The following is a 22,175-nucleotide window of genomic DNA, read 5'->3' as shown; positions in this document are numbered from 1 at the left end:
TTATATATTTTCACACATAAGCCATTTTTGGAGCTTTTTCTAAAGCTAAATTATGGGGTTCAGCTTATATATGGATCTGTTAACTCACAAAAAACATATATATTTTTCCTTTAGCCAAGTGCAAGTGATAAATTGATAAACACAGCACTTTTATTTTTTATTTTTCCTCTTTATTATTTTCATTTTTTTTATATTTCTCAAGATAATGAAAAAAATTCATTTTAATCATTTTAAATGAAATCAATTATTCATTTTATGAAAATGAGTTGTTTTATTTCTGAAATTTCTTAAATTACTGATTTGTTGCATCACTGCCAAAACAAAAAAAAAAAAAAAATGATGCTGGCAAAATTTGTGCCCAGCTTAGAGAAAAGTACTAAAACATACACAGGAGTAATTATAGAATACCATAAATACACGGGAAATGAAAAACTACTTTAACCTTTTAACTTAACTTTTTGGGTTTTTTCATTACAACCTTTATATAAAAAAAGAAAAAATCATACATAGCTTTCACAGTCCATGTCAGAATTCAAGTTTCAAAATAGTTCATAAAATTCACTTCCACTCGTTGGGACATCTGGATGAATATAATTATCATTTTCCATACCGAAATACTTTCAATACTTCCCATACTAGAATTTTCAGGGTCATAAAAAAGAAAGTCTTTCCCTATATATGAACTTCTAACAGCCTATCTGATCAACCAACCAAAGTGAAATTTCAGATATTGTTACATGAAAGTAGGTCCTTGAAATTGCGATGATTTAAAATAACAGAGCTCTTACAGTTGCGGTTAGAGTGAAAAATTTTGAAAATTTTCAATTGACAACACACACATTTTTCCTGCACAAACTGATCAGAGTACTGAAAAACCATAAATGGTGTTGGAACAATACAAGTATGACCAAAAATTGCCAGTGTGAAACATTTGCAAAGAAGGACTTTGTAAAGGCCTAATGACAACATAAGAGAGGATAGAAAAATAAAAATATCTCATTTTGGAATTACAAGTTTTCAACGTGCCTACCTTTGCATATGATAATGCATTGTGTGCAGGAACTTGTTGACAACAATGACAAACCATAACATTGCAGGAGGAATCTGTACAACTTCACATTTCATAGCATGTTCCAATTCTGACAAATCTCATGGATTTGATATGTACACCTTAGAATTCAGATAAACACAGAACCAGAAATCCATCAGAGGTTGGGGGTTGGGAGATCACAGTGGCCATGAAACTGCAAAGTTACTGGAGATGATTCTACCTCCAGTTTGTTGTAACAGCAAGTGATGCATGTAGTGATGCATGCAGCAGCACCATCTTGCATCCATATGTCATTAATGATATTTCACTGCTGCAACTCTGGAATTACGTTATTCTAAAAAAATTGCATAATGTGCATTTATGATGCAGTATGTTCTCATAATTGTGGATGTGACACAATTGTAATGTACACTGCGTGATGTACAAAATTGTAATGTACAAAATTTACACTGCACAAAAAAAGGGGGGCAGTTCTATATCTCCCGTTCTACTGGGCTGATTGAAAAAATTCAAATTGCAATTTTCATGTCTCAAAAGCACGACTTAAGATATATATTACATTTATATATAGTACTATTCTAAAATAGGTATTTTGATACAAAATCGGACTTTTTCTGAAATAACATACCAGTTTTCTTTACATATATTGATTCTACGACTCAAATTATGCCTAAATATTAAATTTTGTAAAATTTGGTGCAAAATTTACACAGAAATTCATTTATATTGGAGCTTTTTTTCTTAATATATGGTAACCTATTTTCCTTTCTCTTTTTATATTGTGTGTGAGCGGAATAAAAGTCACATCATTCTTTCTTTCAAATAATGTTCTTTATATCATATTTTTAATTATAATTGTTATTATTTTAAATATTTTTTTTCGTTTTCGAATTTCATTTTAATTGTTTAAGTTGCATGGTTTCTTTTAAATAACTGTTTTAAAAATTTCTATTTACTCATTTAATTGTGTAGTTTAAAAAAAAAGGTGCATCGTTTATTTATTTATTTTTTTTGAAATAGTTTTCTTCATACTATATTTTCAGTCATAGTTATTATTTTAGGTAATTTTTAAATTTTTAGACTTTTAATTTTTGTGTTGAATTGTCTCTTCAGATTATTGTATTAAAATTTTCTATTCATTCATTCGAACTGCATATTTTAAATATATTTATTAATATAAACTTTCCAGAACTTGATTTTATTTATTTGAATTGTGTTTCTTTCGGAAGAATACTTTGTGACTCAGACTATGATGTGTTTGAAAACCGCATAGATTAAAAGAGAAAATACAGTAAGCACAGTTAACACACTTTCAATGTTCCGTTCAGAAATGATATATAAATAAAAGAGATGTATATCCGACATTTTAATATAGGATGACTTGCATACATTGTTTTAAACTAGGGGTCTTCAACCCGTGGCCCACTGAAGGCATTTTAGAGGCCTCACATTTGAATTTGAGGAAGCATTGAAAAATTTTAAGAAATTTTGATTTCAAGAAAAATTGCCTTGTCAACTTTTTGTGGTAAAAAAAAAAAAAAATTAAAAATGTCTTATTCTTGATATTTAAAGCATTTTATTCACATGCCTGATATTATTTGAGATAAAAGTTTCTGAAAATTATCTCAATGTTTTGAACTACTGCTTACTGGAAAAAGATTTACTTGTTCACAATCTGTATTATTTTATGAAAGCTTTTGGGACAAAATTAATCCTGTCTGTCAGTCAGTTGCTAAATAAGAATTCCACTCACTTTCCAAAATTGATGGAGTGTGTGAAGAACTCTACAACATGGAATTCAAATAATTTTGCACAATGCATTTCAAATTTGAAAGAGGAATTCAAAAGCAGATTTTCATGAAAATGAAATTTTTATCAGAATGTTATCTTCGCCATTTTCAGTAGACGTTGGAACTTTCCACCTGAACTTCAATTAGAATTTATAGATTTACACTGTGACTTTGCAATAAAATGCAAGTTTCTTGAGAATCCTACATTAATTGATTTTTAATCGAACTACATGACCGAAGACAAGTATCCAGGAATTCGTAAACACGCATTCTTCATGTCTTCTATCTTTGATAGTACCTACATATGTCAACAGCTTTTTACGGATTTCAATGATGCAGATTAAACTGAATATTGAAACTTTAATCAAGAATAAACAATGTCAAATTTCGCATTAAAACTAAAGTAACTACCATCTCTACAAGTATGCATGTTTTTTTTTTTTTTCTTTTTCTTTTTTTTACCGTAATGCATTTTGTAACATGTTCTGTGCAATCATCTTTATACTTTCTTCCCATAGTTAAAAAAAGTTGCAAAACATTTAAATTCGGTTTCCACTTTTTGGAACCAATGTGTATATTATATATACAAATCTATAACACTATCTCTTTGCTTAGAATTAATTGTAGTCTTGTAAAACAAATCTCCCTTTTTTATATAAATTTTCTGATTACACTATTTTTTGAGAGACATGTGGCCCGTGGATCTTCGTGAATTTATTGATGTGGCCCTCGGGCGTGAAAGGTTGAAGGCCCCTACTTTAAACAGTTTTATCATCTTATATTTAATTTCTTATTCATATATTCATATATTAGTCAAACATATATTATATATTATATATAATTCATATATTAGCCAAACATTTTATTTTTGAAATCGCAAGAACCAAATATCATAAAATTTTTAAAAAAATACTAAATTTTATGCAAAAATTTATTTTTTTCTTCTTAATGGTTAGCACTTTTTTTTAAAGCATTCTGCAAGTATATTAAAAAGTATCTACTTTTCGAAATATTTTTAATTATATAGATTTGTATTTCTGACATTAATTTTAAATCATTATCGCCTTCCATTTTAAAAGGGCCCACAAACGACCGAGCGGTAAAGTCGCTGAACAGTGGTAGTTCACTCCGGAGTTCGAAACAGGGCGAACGGGTTGGTTACATGGGCGTTTTCGTGGTTTTTTACATGCGTAAGGGGTATACGAGCTGGTTTCTGGTTTTGCTTACAAAGTTCTTCACGAAGGTAGATAGCCCTGCTTTGCCATAAATTAATAATCCAATTCAATCAATTTCATCAGTATTTGGTCAGAGCCTTTTTAGAGGCTAAGCATTTTGAAGGCATGAGATGAAAGGAAAGATTGGTTTCATCAAGGAGGAAAACGTCTTTAGATGATATCCATATATGTTTTAGACATTAGGATTTTTTGGAAGCAGGAGACTTGATAAACGAGTAATGCCCTCGCTGGGCATCGAACCACGAACCTCTCCAATACGTTTCGAGCATGCAGACCACTACACCACAAAGTCATGCTAAAAAGGCGGGAGAAATACCTTATATACTCCCCCCTTTTAAAGGGTGACTGGGGTTTAGAGGACCCAGTTGCCAAATCTTGGTGGTGAAGAATCATTATTCACCACCTTTTAGTTTGGGTGCCACTGTAGAGACATTAGGTATTTTCTTGGAAGCAGGGGAAATGAAAAATTAACAATGCCCTCGCCAAGAATCAAACCTCTCGAATATGCGCCGAGCGTGCAGACCACTACACCATGAAAGCACGCTAAAAATACCTCATAACCACATAAATTCCTGAATATTCAAATAATTCGACAGAGAAATCATGGTATGTTCCGTTTATGATACAATATGGTGTTCTATGACATAATTTAAATTTACACAACCTTATAGTCGAAAACCAGTCACTCTTGAATTTAAACTGCAATGATATGGTTTTCGTCTTTTCCGTTAGTGCTAACTCAATTGCTGCTATTTTCTGGTGTGCACATCAAAGTGTTTTCTCTTTGAACACTCAACTTCCTTGAAGTAGATTCCCTTTAAATGTATGCTTTTTCCCCCTAATTTCCTTCTTTACTTGTACATTTGTTTTCAGTGCTGACTCAAGAAAATTAAGATTTTTCGATAGTTACACTTCCATAAATTTTGCATTGTTGTCAATTTTTTTTAAATATTCGTTATATCAAATGCATTTCAGTTGAAGATAGCTTTTCATTTTCTAGACATTTTAACTATAAATAAAGTTTTAAAGCAAAGTCGAAAGGATAAACATTTGAATTAAAAGATTTTTGTTAAATGAGAAAGAAAATAAACCACTCTAGCAACACTTATCCTAAACCACTGAGTAGCCCAATTCTTATATTGGGTGCAAACAATCTAAATCGTATTATTTAGAGTTTTTAAGCCTAATAATTTCTATATTTAAGAATATGCTTTTTATATAATCTACAACACAAGAGAAAATTACAACTTAAAACATTTTTTCTAAGAGAATTAATGTAAAAATTTATATTTATTGTCCTGTTTGCTTAAAAACATTGTAAAAATAAACATCAAGCGAACGTTCTCAGTTTTAGACAATTCAATTTAAATGCAGCTAAAGTAAAATAGCAGACAATAACACGGCGAAGGCAAAAATTTACTCTTACAAATATATAAAAAAAAGGAAGACAGAAAGAAATTTTTAAAAAATATTAAAAATTTTAAAAATATCATCTATCATTTTAAAAAAGTAGCTTTTCATATAATATTAATAAATATTTATTATGCATCATTCAGAGAAAAATATCATATAATTAATTCTCCATAAAAATTTATTTGAAATTTAAGGTTAAAAATAGCTGTGGCAATTCACCGTAACAAAATTCATAAACCACATTTGGCGTTATTATTGCTCTAGGAAAAGGTGACAAATTTCAAAATGCGCAAATATGTAAATTTATGTATATCTTAAAAAATGTTGAATAAAAAAACTCTAATTTTTTGCAGGTATGTTTAGAACTACACCTACTTTAAGATGACGGTAAAAAATTTCATAGGTTATAATTCAAACTGTTTTTCGAAAAATTAAAAAAAACTATTTAAATATAGAAATTTAAAAAATAAAACACAAAATATGGATGAATTTTATTTGGAATGAACCCAAATTTCATTATAATTCAAACTGTTTTTCAAAAAATTAATAAAAACTATTTAAATATAGAAATTTAAAAAATAAAACACAAAATATGGATGAATTTTATTTGGAATGAACCCAAATTTCAAACTGTGAAAGGAAAAATCGAAAAAGTTTAGTTAAAAAAAAAAAAGAGATATTAATAAATATATGCCAAATTCAATTAACATTGAAGAGCTAAAATTTTGAGAGCTAATTTTTTAAAAATTACTCGTACAATTTTTACAAAACTTGGCAGTCTGGCATAATTTGAGTTGTCGAATCGAAATATGTAAAAAAAATTAGTATGTTATTTCAAAAAAGTCCAATTTTGTGTCAAAATACCTATGTTAGAATAGTGCTTTTTTGCACAGTGTACATACTTAGAATGAATGTGCTTGTGCTGCCACACCACACAGTTGCTTTAACTTCATGTAAAGGTGCTAGTGGTATATCATGAGGATTTTTGTCAGCACACTGAACACAGTTCTTGGAGTTTACATTCCCAGCTAAGAAGAAATGTGCCTCATCTGTCCATAATATTTGCAGCAGCAACCTGCTATCTTCATCCGATGAGGAAAAAATTTGTGAATAAGACATGCTGTTGCTGGTATTCAGGTTACAACATCTAGATGTGCTGGAATCAATAAGGATAAATTTGCAAAACAGTGCACAGAAGCTTGAGGATAGTGGCTTTTGGTACATCCAAACTGAGGGCAATGCTTCTTGCAGTATGAAATGAACTTGCAGTAAATGCATTATGCACTTCTGCAACAACTTCAACAGGAACACATGGGCATCCAGATCATGGTCTATCACACATGCATCCAGTTTCTTCATATTATTTTACCAAATCACATAGATTTGTTTTACGGTATATGGGCCTCATCTTAGCTTATGATTTCACTGATAAACTCACATTGCTTAGGCAGCATTTTCCCTCACCATTCAGATAAAAAACAGCGTTATCAATTTACCTCATTGTTTCCCTGTAAGTGTCATCTTGTTGGCATGTTTGAACACCTGATTGAAGAAACAATCTTTTCATACTGTTTATTAAAGGTTTTGCGGATGGTATTTTGTAACTGGTATTTCTACTATCTATCCCTGATCATTATGCAAATGCAAAGTACATCAATGCACCATCTCTCTATATTGCCACTGGTCCTTTATAATGCTCTTCTTTGCAAATGTTTTGAGCTACAAATTTTTATCATACATGTATCGTTTCAACACCAGTTATGGTTTTTCAATGTGCTGATTAATTTGCACAGGAAAAAAGTGCATGTTGCCATTCAAAAATTACACATTTTTTTTTACTCTAACCATAAACATGACAGATCTATTGTTTTAAATCCTCACCTCAAGTGCATGCCTTCAAACAACAATATTTCAAATTTCACTTCAGGTGGTTAAGTGGATAGGCTGCTAGGAGTTCATATATTGGAGAAGTTTTTTTATGACCACCCTGTATATGTATCTCCTCCTTCACATACAAAATCGCCCTCAATGCTATCCATACAGTTATTGATGTAGCACATTTTAACAACTGAAATTCTCACTTCAGATGAAATTTTAAACCATACTTCTTTTAAACATTACACAACCATTATTAAATCTCCACCCCCTTTCTTTCCAATTTTTATTTTCATTATGAATCCGTCTTCTGTAGCCATCCATTTAATAGATCTAAAGTCTTTAAAAATGGCTTGTTTAAACAAACACCCAGTGGTTGGAGCATACATGTCATACCTCCCAGTATGACATATACAGCTATTTCTTTTCACTTCACTTGTCAATTACTTTATCTACGAGATGAGTCCTGAATGAGTTCAAAACCAGCATGAATGTTTTATAAAATACAGAACTTTTTCTTCAGCTCTATATTCTTTTCAGCCAAATGCCATACTCAGTGATCCAACTTTTTTAATGGGAACAGATAAAAAACAGATACTAAATTTCTCTTGGGAATTTTACATCCTTAGGCACAATCTTTTGTTTAAAAATAACTGTAGAAGGTAAACAAGGTAAACAATTTTTCATCCCCCACTGCCTTCATGAAAATAATCTTAGGTCTGTGAGTATCATCAGCGTAATTTGACAGCAATAACATGAAAGTTTCATCCATTCTGCCAATTTTACACAGCTCAAATTGAATGAATAAGGGTTACTTCATCATATTCAGCAACCTGATTCAGATAGCTGTAAGTATACTCCAAGGTATGAAACAGCCAATAAACATTTAAGGCTTTTTTTTTTTTTTTTATTTTAGCATCTCTGCTAACTGAAGACTATTTTCCCCACGCTTGAAACTGTTTTTCAATTTACATAGAAATGCTGAGCAGCCATAACGTTGTTAAAATTTTTTGTAAACATGATCACCTGATGTTTGAAATTTGCTATATAAGAATTTCTCTTCCTTCTCATCTTCAATGCAAAAAGTAAAATAGCATAAAAAATAAGATTAGAAAAGATACCATGGACCCTATACAAGATGACAAATGAAATGGAAAAATGTGCTAGCTTAAGAAAGGGTTATCAGAGTTTTAAAAGGCATATTCTTATTTACAGCAATTTGATTGGAAAATATTCCATCCATTTCACTTGGCAACACCTTTACGCATATTTAAACATTATAGGATTCTACCCTCTCTTTCATTTTGAATTTTGAGTAACTTTTTTGGGGGTAGGCCTTGGCTCAAATATAATGGATTGGGTTATATTCAGAAATATATTATAATCTATATTTAGATAAGGCACTAGTTAATCCACAACCCACTTAATTGGGAGTTGATTGTATTTTGAATAACTTTTAATACAGTGGTTATATTTCTATGTGCCTGAATGCTGTATCATATTTGTAGTATCTGTGGTTCTGAATTATCACACTCAGGAAACTCATTTTGCAATACTGTGCATTTGCTTTTACTCATTCTGAATATTGATTTGTTATGATATTATATCAAAATTTTAATTTTTTTTAATAGAATTATACGAGGTGTGACATTAAAAAAAAAAAAAAACGAGACTGATCCAATAAATCATTGTACTTACAGAATCAGTTCTCCATGACATTATCACCTTCAAAGTAATTCCCTTCAGCATTTGGTGCTGCCATTGCTGATAATTCTTAAGCCTTATCCTGCTAAAAACATTAGGCTCTGCAGCGGAGCCTATGGAGTTACGGAACAAATGACGGACGGCTCCATAGAGGAGCCAACAGAGTGCTAAGGGTTAATGCAGATACAGAATTTGAGTATAAAAAGCAAACAGGTCTCTTTCAAAGGTGAAAAAATAACCCAATTCCAATTTTTCATTAAAACTTCTTTTTTCATCATTTTTAAACTTCTTTTTTGAAGGTTTTCACTTTTTTAAGCTATTTTTCCAATTGTATAAGGTCTACCAGAAAGCAAAAGAAAAAAATTAAAATTTTTCATACCTTTAATAATATTTATTGAATGATATAATTTACATCATTACTTATTACCTCTTGCCAGTATGATGATAATTTGTAAATAACATTTTTTGAAAATGTCTTGTCTAGGAATGAAGAACTCATGTAGTGAGTGCTTGGCTGACACCTGCTTCAGTTTTGAATTTTTTCTAGTTCAAAAAAATTTTTTGCAAAGAGAGAAACAAGTGATAATCGGAGGGTCTAGATCAGTGGAGTATGGAAGAGGCAGCAAAATCTCCTAGTGTGTGATTTTTTGACAAGTTGCCAAATCAGCATGTTGTCTAGCATTATCATGATACACAGTATGATGTGTTCTCTATTGAATATCATCGGCCTCTTTTCTCACTTTGACGTGTTTGTTTGTTGTTTAAATCTTCCATTTGCTGACAATATTTCTCCAAATTGAGCTTTTCATAGGTTTTAAAAACTTTTAATGTATTGGACCTCGGCCACCTTACCATACACTCAACATTATCTTATCAAGCTTAACCCTTTCGTGGGCCATTTATTTCTCTTTTGAATTTCTCCCGTTTTTTTTATGTTTTATTATCAACTAAACAATAGCATTTAAGGAAATATATTTTATTTTGCTAAATTTTTTGTTTACATTTAAATTCTAGGGGTGGGAAGTATACTTCCCACGGGACCTTTTATGGTCATAGAGAAAATTCAATTTAAAGGCGATTATTTGCCGTGAAAAGATGAGAAACATATTGCAATGCACAAGGGTGCATCACATACTGCACACATATAGCGGGTCCTCTTTTCTTGGGAATTTGTGCTACATTTTCTACATCATCTATAATTGGAAACCATCTTTGGCATATGATTTCCCACATTGGCTAAGCGTATATCATCCGGAACTGCACATCTTTTTGCTTGGAAGCTAGCAGGACGGCCTTTCCTTTTTCGAGGAATATCCATCTATTAGTTGACGAGCTAATGCTATATGGAATGTTAGGTGGTCTAACCTTCTGTTTCTCTTGTTTACTTGCCACAGTATAAAACTATTTATTATGCCAAGATAAATAAGAAAATCAAAAATAAGATGCCACCATTCTACAGATCTTCTTCCTATTTGGTATCTTTCTTTTCTTTGATCGAAGCAATCAACCCCTCCCATGATATCGTTATATACGGCAACAGCTTTAGGGCAAGGTACTTCTGTTTTAGTACCATCCTTTTGTGTACGATTTACAGATGTAATAATCCCTGAATTGTGTGCAGTAGTCAACAATGTAACAGCCTTTTTGTCCATCCACTTTATTGCAGCAACACCTTCTTTAGTTAGGAACATTGATTCCCCTCTTTGTAGTTTGTTATTAGCCTTCAGCATTGGTGGAAGATCCTTCCTTTGCGGCCTCACAGAAAACAGACCACTTATAAGTAGACTTTTTGCAAGCCTAAAAGATGTCAAATAGTTATCATAGGCTATAAGATGTCCTGTCTGTTTCACATCTTCCGTTAGTTTAGTTTGTTTCCCCTAAGCTCAATATTTTACCCTTATTATCAAAAGTTTCTTTTCCACAATAAATTTCAAATTTTTGAATATATCCACTCTTAGAGTCTGCTAAACACCACACCTTGTAACCTCTTTTTATAGGCTTCACTGGTATATACTGCTTCAATGAAGTTCTCCCTTTGAAAGCTATCATACATTCATCTTTTCATAATGTTGACGAAGGTTCGTAGACTTTAGGTATGGAATCACTGAGCTGTGAGAGGATTGGTCTGACTTTATCGAGTTTATCATGCCCAAGTTGCCCACATGAATTTGTGCTGTTGTCGTTTACGTGTAAAATCTCAGTTACTTTTTTGAACCTCTTTGCGATTATTATTCTTGCTACTGACTGAACACTGAGAATAGGGTCTGTGCTCCAATAGTTTTTCAGTTCAGGCAATTGATGTACACCCATGAATATATGCATACCTACCCATGCTTTCAATTCTTCTGATGTGATTTCTTTCCAGTTCAGGATAACGTCTTTTGTGGTATGACCCAATCCCTTCCTTTTCTTAGGCTGCTTTGCATATGAGTTTCCTCAACAATATTCTGTAAAATTTCCTCGGTAAAAATCATGCCAAAATAATCCTTTTCTTTCTCAGTAGAATTGAATGTTATTTTCAAATGTATTTTCAAAAATATTCTAATTTTTCCAACATACCTATTGCATGTGGCTTTTACACACGATGCAATAGCATTTTCACTTTTCACTCATTATTTATTATTCAATATTAGATAGTTCTTGCAGAAATATACAAAATAAGAGAACGTTGTTATAATAAAAACAGTTTTACTTACTTTTGTAGCAGAATCGTATAGCAATGCAAATGTCAAATCAAAACAGGTGTCTCAGTGGAACAGATCTCACACAACGCATTCGAACTTTCAAAACAAATGTGGTAATTCTGTTTTCAATCGATTGAACACAGATGGCAGCACAATACTGAAGTGGGAATTAGAGTTCCCAACGTTATAATACCAAAGCCAATATATTATAGTGGGTTTTGCGCTTCCCACAGGTGTATTTCCCAGGATCATGTAGGTGGAAAGTAATCTTCCCACGGCCCATGAAAGGGTTAAGCTTGGTTTAGTGGTAAAGGAGGCAGGTTGTCAGTATGTTCTTTTCCTAATGAAGCTCTTGTAGGTAATCCATTTTTCATCAACAGTTATCATCAAAAACAAATACTTATCAGAAAAATGGCTGTTACAGATGAAGATGGAAATGTGTACTCATCTGCTGCATGCCCCCATATCTGGTATGGCACATAAATACATTTTGCCAATGTCACGGGTTGCCTGTTTTGGTAACACAGTACTCTGTCTTGTCAATACTTTTCAGGGATGTGGATAATCACAGTGAATGGCTGATATTATTGCCCAAGGAGATTACAGTGGCATATATAAGAATAATTAATGTATCTTAAACTACTGTCAGTTACATTTCCTATAATATACTGCTTCGATTGGATAAAATAATCTTATTTCAATTAAATCCTCAATTCAAAAATGTATAAGATACAAAAACACACAAATACTTACACTTCTTTGTCTTCATACAAGAAAAAGAAGCCCAGTTTCACTGCTCGATGAACTTCAAAACATAATTCCAAGATAATATCTTCTATAATTTCAGATGCAATTTCATTCATAGTGTCACCAGTCTGTAGTAATGTTGTAAAGTTAATAATTTATTTTTCTGTACTACAATTTAATACAAAACTTAATATTGCGGCATACTATTTTACAAAGTTATCTGAAACATACATATTTAGAATGATGTAAATAGAAAAAAAGACACTAATAAATCACAAAATTAAAATTTAATGCTACAATTAATATGCTTTTTAATGAGAAAAACTAAATTTTTAATATCTGATAAACACATATTAAAGTAACAGCAGTATGTTAACAACACTTTTCTAGGAATGAAGTAAAATTTACCTGTCAATTCTATGCATCAGATCTAGTAGGAGAAATCTCAGAAGCTCCTACTACATTAATACTTTCTGCCATCACACACAAGCAAACAGAAATACATTCATAAAATATTACGCATAAACTGAATGAATTAATTCCTTCATGTAATTATTTGGCATAGATTAATTTTTTTGATATTTCATAGAATTCACAAATGCATTTTCTTTTTAAAATTTTTTCATGTTATGTATCTTCAGATTATATAAAGAAATTTTCTTTTTTTTAACGATTATTTTTCATATCCTTGTAAGAGATAATTTATGGTTAAAAAATTTACTTCTGAATGTAAGAAAGTTTTATGCTTATCTATTTGACTCAGTAGATGGAACAGGCATAAAGCAAAAATAATTAAGTCTCAAGTAAAAGTAGAGGATGAGGAAAGACTTGATCACCAAAGCACCAATCTAATAACAGTAGATGAATGAGATAGCAGCCTAGCCAATAGCCAAGAAATGCGATATTTTGAGATGGTTGTTGTACTACTATAAGAATACAGCATCCTAGGGCCATCTTAATGCATGGACCCACTGGGCACTTATTGAGCTGTCCAATGCTCATCCATTGATATTTCATTTCTGTGAGTGGTTGTCATAAAGGCCCCAGCATACTGGTTTGCCTGGGGACCCACAATGCTATAAAGATGACACTGACACAAGATATTTGTATTTGTTATTAAGTTTCATACAGTTTAGCTTCATTTTAAACTTTCTGCAGAACAGTACATCCATCAATCAGCCAATGAATATTGGATTTTTGAATGTAATGAAATGCAGATGTAAGTAGCTTTTTAAAATTGATGAAGTCAGACCATACAGGAATACTTTTCAGAATGCGTCACATAATTTGCAGCCAGCTACCAAATTTCATGATGATGAGAAATTTTGGGATAACACAAGAAAAAGCAAAATTTTCTAATTAATATAATGTCAGAAGAAATGCTTAACGAAGATGATACAATTGGAGTTTTATATTGCGATCACAATGCCGAATTATCTATCAACTAACAGAACAGCAAATATAAGAACACAGTTTTCAGAAAACATCCCCAATTTTGTATCAAGTCATTTTTTAATTGCATGTGGTGGTGATTCAGAAAAATTCTCTCTTTGTTCAAAATAACTCTTTCTAAAAAAATGAGACTTTTTTTTTAATTGATCCATCTCAGAACTATCTATAACTTGATCTATCAAATTGGAATGCCACTAAATTTGGTATGAGGATTAATGACAACATTGGGAAAAAAGATTATGTCAAAAAGAAATAGTTCTGAAAGTTGCTAATATGGGAAAATGTAACACTGTTCTAGCATACACAGCTGAAAATTTGCATGAAACACAGGCAAAATTTGAAAATGCAAATACCGAGTTATATAAACTATGGCAGCATCAGCAATTCAGTCTATAAAGATGCAGAAAAAACACTAATCCACATTTCAAATGTTAGCTGGGTTCAACTCTACCTCAGCAAGCATTACTTATGAAGTGGTTTTATCTTCATCATTTGAATGCAACTGCCACTCTTCATGAGTTTAGAAGTCATAACCTACATAAAGGGGAAAATTTGAAGAAATAGGATCCTTAGTAATTCGGATTGGTAGAAGGTGGAAACTGGCATCAGAACAGACAATTACTGATATTGCGATGGCACCTATGGAACCATTGCTAGTGGTAAAGGTGATAGTGTGTTATAGTGTGACAACTGGATTTAAATCTTTGAATTGTACAGCCAATCTTTCTGAAAGTTCTTTACTTCTGCCCCCAACATGATAAGCTGCAGGCAGGAATTAAAACAGAACAATTATGATAAATGGGAGGTGTCTGCTCTGACATTTCTTGCAAGGATAGAGGTCGATGATGCTTGGCTGGGAAGAATTTTGTGGGCAAATGGGACCGTTAATATTCACAGTTGGGCATCCAAAAAATTCCATGCAGTTCAGAAAATCCCACTATATCCACCAAAAGTCAGTTTGATGTCTCTTCATAGGAAATTTTATCAACAGACCACTATTTTCTTGAGAACATTATTCTAACAGGACCACACACTTATACCCTTATCATACTAAGGTATCTTAATATGCCAACTAGTTTTGTCATTCCACAACTTTAGCAGAGGCAGTTGCTATATCAAGTAACTTTTATACAGATTGGAGCACCACCACATATTGGTCTAGCCGTTGCACCACCAATTTACAGAAGAAAGAGCCTGAAACCACTTTTTTCGACTTGCATAGCAGCCTTGCTCTCTGGATCTAACCCCTTGTGACATTTTTGTGAGATTTTATGTGAAGTTAAAGGGTCTATCTTGATGGGGATCATGGCCTTCATGAGCTTAAAGAACAACCTATCACAAGCTGTGCTGAACATTCCTGGTGACATGCTACATTCAACCTTCGAGAATATTGTGTATAGGATGCAATGTGAGATCCATGAGAAAGATGGTCACAATATGAGAAATCTATTTGCCAAGGAAGTGCTTTTACTGAATAAAGTGCTATGATGCACTGAAATATCTTCTCTGAACCATTTGAAGTAATTAATTTGCTACATTAAAGCAGCATTGCACTGAAATTTCCCTTTCTTACAGACTTGCCAAAATCTCCGCTGTGTAGATTAGAACAGCACCACATGCCCCTCTATCGGCAACATTCAAAACTATTTACTTTTTACAGAATCTATTTCCTCATATTGTTATTAGTCCCACCTACCAAACTTAGTGATACTATCTCCCCTATCAAATTTGGTGATATTATAGCTGATAGTTCGAGCTATTGATGGCTCTGAGTAGCATCAGTTTAAAAACAAATACAGTCAAAAGTCGTTAATTCGGACACCCATAATTCGGAATTATCTATAATCCGGACCTCAAAACTAAAAACTTTCTGCGCATGTGCCGCGTTAACACATGCGCATAGGCGTTTACGCGTGCGCGTAAGACCTTTTACGACTGCGCATATGAGTGTGCGCAAGTGCAGAATACGTTTTCGTGTGCACGTTTTATGTATAATGGACGTATAAGCTAAAATTATCTAATTATCTATTTCAGTTAATATTGATGATTGCGTTGTTCCTTAATTTTCGAATTGGATCCGGCTTATTATTTTTTGCAGACTGTAAGAGCAATTTTATAAAAGTAAGCTTAAACTTTTGATTATATCAAATAGAATTTCCGATATATATTTGTTAATATGTAAAGGATCTAAAGCGAAAGTATGTTTTGAAATCCGAAATCTGTTTATCAATTGCACGCTGCTCGGCGGGGGGATAGCCGCGGCGGGCGCGTAATGAATTGGAAGTTGATCTGTCAGCACTATCCTTATCTTCAGCGCAGATGTTTTTATTTTATATGGCTTATAATTCCTTACCAAATGTAGTATTTCATCTCGATATGCTCCGTTTTTGATATGATTTAAAACAAGTTCCTCGTCATTATAATTCGCTTTCGATAGCGAAGAAAGTGACAGAGGTTATTGAAAAGGAAAAAATTTCGATTGACAAATTAGTCGGTGTTCTCGACACAGCAATTATAGGACTTGAACAGCGGAACTTTGTAACTGAACAAGAAATTATGTTTGTTTAATAGAATTAAAGAGAAAGTATTATCACATGAAACGAAGCAAAACTTAAACAACTTACATTGAAAGAAATGTTTAATAAAGTAAACAAATAAATATTAAGCTTTTTCTTTTTGCAAATTTTGATACCCTTTAGATCATAATTGTTCTTTATTTCATAAATTACGGTTTCATATTTTTAATTTTAGAATTTCTGCATGCCATCTTACGAGATTTAAACTGATGATCTATAATCCGGAAAAATCGATAATCCGGAATCGCCAAAGTCCCGACGAGTCCGGATTAACGACTTTTGACTGTACCCTGTATTAATAAAGCATATGTGCTTTGTAATTTCTACATGTCATATTACCAGATTTAAACTCATAATCTAAAATGCAAAATTCCCGGCGATTCCAGATCTCAGACCTCGCACTATATTTCTTTTTACAAAACAGGTTTACAGTTTAAAAAATAAATTGTTCTTCTTTGGGAAAATAACAAAAGTAATAATGACATTTAAAGCGAAATTCATTTGCAGATCTGGTGCAGCATTATATTAAGTAGCCAATTTCACCCTACAAGTTCAAAAGGGACATTCAAAACACTGCATGCTATAAGGATTCTGCAGCATTTTAAAGATATTTTGGAACTGATGTTGGGTTATTCCTTTTCCTCCTTTTAAAAGAACTAACTGGCAAGACATTTCAGAACTGTTCTTTTAATAAAGGGCAAGGCTCAATTTGCCAATGAATACTTGCAGAGAAAAGCTATTCAAAGAATGGTTTAGACAGCCAGAATTCTAGACTTGAATACACTTAAGATTATAGGGAGACAAGGTGCAGTTTCCTTCCCACACTATAAGCTAAACAAAAATTATCTCCTAATTCTCAATCTGTTCTCTGAAATAACTACTGTGGTCTCACAGGATATCATATTAATTCTAATGCATTATTTTTTTTCTGAATTAATTAGAAATAAATTGCACATCAAAACACTTAAGTACAGTTGCATTTTTAACTTTAACACACTTAGAGAAAATCAAAATTTTGAACAGAAAGTAAATATGCTTCTTAAATCAATTTACATTCTGATCAAAAGTACAAATCATACAAGTTTCCAAAAAAAATTGTGTAATGCTTCATTCTTTTCATTTCTGATTTCTAAACTTACCATTGACATCTTAAACTATATGATATAATTCTTGTTTCCCATTCATATATGCATTCTAAATCTAGTTAGCTCTATCTAATTTATGAAATTTTTAAACATATTGTGCTTTAATGAATATTTGAATATAACCTGCAGACACTTCCTAATGATATATTTAATAACATTCGAATGATATATTTAATAACATTCGAATGATATATTTAATAACATTCGAATGATATATTTAATAACATGACAAGAAAAACACTTTCTAATGACATATTTAATAACATTCGATCTACGTGAAAGTTTTGGTAAGTTTGCAGATTAAAAAAAAAGGGGGGAAAAGAAATAGAAAGAAAGCATACACAGTAAAATCATATTATTATTTAAAAAACTAACATAAAATACTGAAACTAAGTAAGATATACAGCCATAAACCTAATAAGATTAAACTCATTACCTCATTTGTGTTCCATGATGAATCCATCAACTGAGATTGCGTATTGTCAAACATATCTTGCTTTGTATCCATTTAATTATTTAGCACAGTTTACCAGTATAGAAATAAACAATAAACACCTACAATATTAAATTCTTTTAGTACGTACTAATATAAATAACAGATTCCTCACTCAATTATATTCATATTTCAAAAATCAGTTACTATTTTGTAAAACATCACTGTATTTTTCAAAGAAAAAGTAAAAGTCAATATGCTTAAAACATTTGTCTGAATTCAGCATAGAATAGTTTTTTGTTGTAGCTAAGATTTTTTACTTATTGGTAAGTTTTCATTTTCACAGCAATCATTTCGGTTAATAATCACTGCAGTCCCGGTGCTAAGTTTAAGGATTACATAGTCTACATGTCAGAATGTTACTGAAATGAATGTTCCCTATGCCTCTTATTTAATATAGAATTCCCAATAATACTACATAGTTTTAAAATACAGAGTTATTCATAAGTCCATGAAACACTTTAAAAATTACTAACAAACTATGCAACTGATAACAAAAGTTATTAAACTGAAACACGAGTAAATACCTTAAGCTTTTCTTTATATATTTCACAAATGCTTAATATGTCCATTTTTAACTTTTTTCAAGAAAATGGTTAGTATTGAGGCTACCGATGGGAAAAACCATAAAAACTTGCTGTCATGATTTGCTCCCACACTGAACTAGCTCTTTGATGGCAAACCTTTATACATCTGTGACAGTTTTTTTAAAAAAATGCAGCCATTAAGTGCAAACAGAAATCATAGTAATACAACATTATCAACAGTAATCATAACATTAAAAGTTTTTATGTTTATTTAATAAAAAAAAATTAGTGTATTTTCTGCTATTGCAAATATGATGGCAAATAATTAATATTAAGTTCATACTTTGTTACTTTTAGTAGAATGCAAACTCAGCTGGAGTTATCTCACATGCAGTTTCAAACTGAATTTTTAATGTTATTTCTGAATATAATGACTTACAGGCACAGGTAAATGAAAATATTGTCAAAAAGCATATGCCAGCTTTTAAGACTATATGTGTCTGAAATTGAATTCCATGTTTCCACAATTTTAGAATTAGAATTTTTGCTCATTAATACTCTTTTAAATTCAATTAATTCCAACTCTTCCTTTATTCTGATAAACTTTTAACTAGATGAAAAATCAATTAGCTGCATTTCAATTTCCAACCAATCAAACTTAGATAAGTTATGAAGTGAAATCACATCAGGGTTCATAATAAATTTGAATGCTAAATAACTCTGTAAACAGAGAAAACCTTGATGAAAATTCTTTGACTGAAGAATTTACTACCAAAGAAAACTTTTCAGTGACTTTTGCTTGGTCTGTTTCTCATATAAATCCAAACTTCTGGTAAATTTTTCCAGTTTGAGAAATACTTGTAGATTTTAGAAATAATATCTTACTGAAAACTTGCAGTTTAGCTTCAGACATAAATGAGATCTATCATAACAATAAATGTTTTGTTTGTGCCTTGAAGCTTTATATTCAAGTCATTGACATGCCAGCACATGACCAATGCTACAAGCCACATCCATCAAATGTGAAATTATTCATCTTTCCCTTATTTTGTAAAAACAGTCGAATTTTTTTCAAAGTAATCAACAAATCTTTAAAGTACATTATTGCAGTTCAACTATGGAACATTGTAATACTCTCGTATATCTAAACTGACTTTGGCATCAAACTTTTGTTTATTTAAAGCCTGTGATGATATGAGGTTCACTATTCTTGTGACTTCAACCATTACATTAGTGAGGGAGGCAAAATCATCCTTTGCATACAAGGATTGTTGTTGTATGATGCAGTGGAGTTCAAGAATTGAATATTCAGCATGTGTTTGAAATAAACTGATAAAACCATTATTTTTGCCCACCATACTGAGATCAGCACTAGTTGTTACTGAAGCAATTGCAATACAAATATATGTGCCTTTAGCAGCTGTTGGCAATGATGCTATTGCGATTAATTGTTTATAGATGTTATTTATTAGACAATATTGAGAAAAACTGCTAAATAAGGAGATTTAGTTACATCCACACTTTCATCAAGACATAAGAATATAAAGGCAGAATATTTGATGTCAGTTTTTGTCTCTGTTCTTTTACATTCTCTGCCAGTTTTAGGTTTCTATCTTTTACTTTATTTCTAGATAAAACAATATATTTAATGTGTTGAATTATTTTACCTTTATGTTCAAAATTTTCACAAAGTGATAGGGTGCATATTAACCAGGCTTCTTTAAAAAATTCTCTCTCACCAAATATTTTCCACGATAGGCAATGATATTTGCAGCTGAAAATCTTGTGACACTGGTACAACAACTCTTGCTAACATTATAGATATCAACTGTTTATTTTTCTTTTTATTTGCATGCGCAATGAATTCTTCCTGCTCTAGTTCACTTTTTTGCCAAAGACATTGGTGATTTTAGATGATGTTCTACATGCCGCTGTTCCAGTACATAGAAAACATGATACTTTATGACCATTAATAATGCCATATTTCTCAGCTCACAAAGATTGAAATTCTCTATTGCAATTGTCTTGCAATTTTTTTAATCAAACAAACCATGTTAATAATACTTAAAGTGGTAAATATAACTAACTCACACAAACTTAAGCAAGCAATTGTAATAATGAAATTAGTTTTAAAAAGTTAAAAACTATGCATTATTACAGCCCACATAAGCATGTACCAGGCAACCAATGAGTAAGCCACTGAGGATACAAGATTTAAAAAGGACAGAGAGACGACATTTTAATGTAGTGGCCATTCTGTTTAAATTTAAACTTATGTGACTTTTCCTGTAGGGGATTGATAAGAATGCTGTCTTTGTGTCTTTACTGCCTCCTACTCTCCAGAACTTTTGTAACCATACCTTTGATTAGGTACTCATCATTAATGCAGACACCTTCATGCAATTTGGCAATATTTTACAGGGAAGAGGTAAAAGTTATTATTGGGTATAAATTGATGGTTTTCATGCCTTTTTTTTTTTAAGAAAGATTCCAAAATTATCAATATTTATCATTAAGTCAGTAAACATTACATAAAAAGAAAACATACTTTATCAATTTAAAATATAAACTTGAATTATTAAATAAAGATTACAAGATACATTACAAAAATAAAACACTAACATTCTTCTTCCCATCTTTCAGTAATTCTTTTTGTGCTATTCATCTCCTGAAGTATACAGCAATCTACTTTCATTTAAAAAAAATCAGAAAATCACAGAGACTTGGCTTTAAGCAATTCTTAGTAACAGCAGCTATCTAGTTTCCTCATTGTTCCCTTTAGAAAATTTTCAGCAAAATTCTGTATTCTTGCATAAATTTTACTGCAGTTTCCTTCATTGCTGGTAAATTTCAAAAGCTCATATTTTAAAGCTAAGTTTAAGGCAAAATATATCATGATTTGCTTACAAAAACCATTAGAACATGGAACAAAAAAGGAACGAATATGAAAATGATGGTGTTACTTGACTGAATGATTATTATGAGCATGGTTGCCAGAAGAATGGTATGTGCATGGTTGCCAGAGTTTGGCACATTCTGAAAATTTATCAACTTCTCCAAAGGTGGTTGTGTTAATACTTCAGTACCATTGACTGTTTTATTGTGATGCCTGTGAGAGCAAAACTTGCATGAACTGTTGATTCACCAAATTTATTTGCTTCAGATTAAAAAAAAAAAAAAAAAGTTGTAAGCCTTATTTTAGAAACTGTCTCTCAGTTTTGTCTGTTCTCTCAGTTTGCCTTCCAACATTTCTTCTGATTCATTTCATAATGGTCACATGATGTATGTTTTTTCTATATTGGCATTTCCTTATTACAAATAAAAGAAGAAATTTTATCATACATAAAACCATAAAAGTGCAAAATTTACACTCTACCTTGATAAACATGCCCTTCTTCATCCACTTTCCTTATTTGGTTTGCTGAAAGCATGGCTTGCAGTTAAAGTTCTTAATTAAAAATTGCAGTTATAATTTCATTTATT

At 31.5% G+C, this 22,175-nt stretch overlaps 1 protein-coding gene across 2 annotated transcripts in view; it reads right to left on the bottom strand.

Moving 5' to 3' along the window:
- Sgf11 (SAGA associated factor 11kDa) overlaps positions 1-22,175 on the bottom strand; it is a 110,175-nt gene that overhangs the window by 66,391 nt on the left and 21,609 nt on the right. For both annotated transcript variants that reach the window (XM_085815326.1, XM_035370860.2), the window contains 2 exons: positions 18,109-18,227; positions 12,506-12,627 (listed from right to left, as the gene is read on the bottom strand). In XM_085815326.1, the coding sequence (XP_085671452.1) occupies positions 12,506-12,627; positions 18,109-18,180 (194 nt within the window). In that variant the 5' untranslated portion in view covers positions 18,181-18,227. The remainder of the gene's footprint in view (positions 1-12,505; positions 12,628-18,108; positions 18,228-22,175) is intronic.

The sequence above is a fragment of the Stegodyphus dumicola genome, chromosome 4 (genome assembly GCF_044657685.1).
Source record: "Stegodyphus dumicola isolate Sdum_Otavi_A_Nest chromosome 4, ASM4465768v1".
Taxonomy (NCBI): Eukaryota; Metazoa; Arthropoda; class Arachnida; order Araneae; family Eresidae; genus Stegodyphus; species Stegodyphus dumicola.
Note: the sequence above shows the minus strand (reverse complement) of the source record. Positions and strands in the feature narration are given on the sequence as shown.